At 68.3% G+C, this 309-nt stretch overlaps 1 protein-coding gene across 1 annotated transcript in view; it reads left to right on the top strand.

The window, feature by feature from the left end:
* The first annotated feature begins 8 nt into the window (after positions 1-8).
* The window catches only part of CDK5R2 (cyclin dependent kinase 5 regulatory subunit 2), a 1192-nt gene continuing 891 nt past the window's right edge, over positions 9-309 (top strand). The window contains 1 exon segment of the mRNA XM_006168676.1: positions 9-303. Within this exon segment, the coding sequence (XP_006168738.1) occupies positions 9-303 (295 nt within the window).

Here is a 309-nt window from a genome sequence, read left to right as displayed (position 1 = left end):
TCTGCAGGATGGGCACGGTGCTGTCTCTTTCCCCTGCCTCTTCGGCCAAGGGCCGGAGGCCCGGCGGACTGCCCGAGGAGAAAAAGAAGGCGCCGCCTTCGGGGGACGAGGCGCTGGGGGGCTACGGGGCGCCGCCAGTGGGCAAGGGCGGCAAAGGCGAGAGCCGGCTCAAGCGGCCATCCGTGCTCATTTCCGCGCTCACTTGGAAACGCCTGGTGGCCGCATCCGCCAAGAAGAAGAAAGGCAGTAAGAAGGTGACGCCCAAGCCGGCGTCCACCGGCTCCGACCCCCTGGTCCCGCAACGCAACC

The sequence above is a fragment of the Tupaia chinensis genome, unplaced genomic scaffold (assembly GCF_000334495.1).
Source record: "Tupaia chinensis unplaced genomic scaffold, TupChi_1.0 Scaffold145907_1, whole genome shotgun sequence".
Lineage (NCBI taxonomy): Eukaryota > Metazoa > Chordata > Mammalia > Scandentia > Tupaiidae > Tupaia > Tupaia belangeri.
The sequence above is the reverse complement of the archived record's forward strand: the minus strand, read 5'-3'. Positions and strand labels throughout refer to the sequence as shown.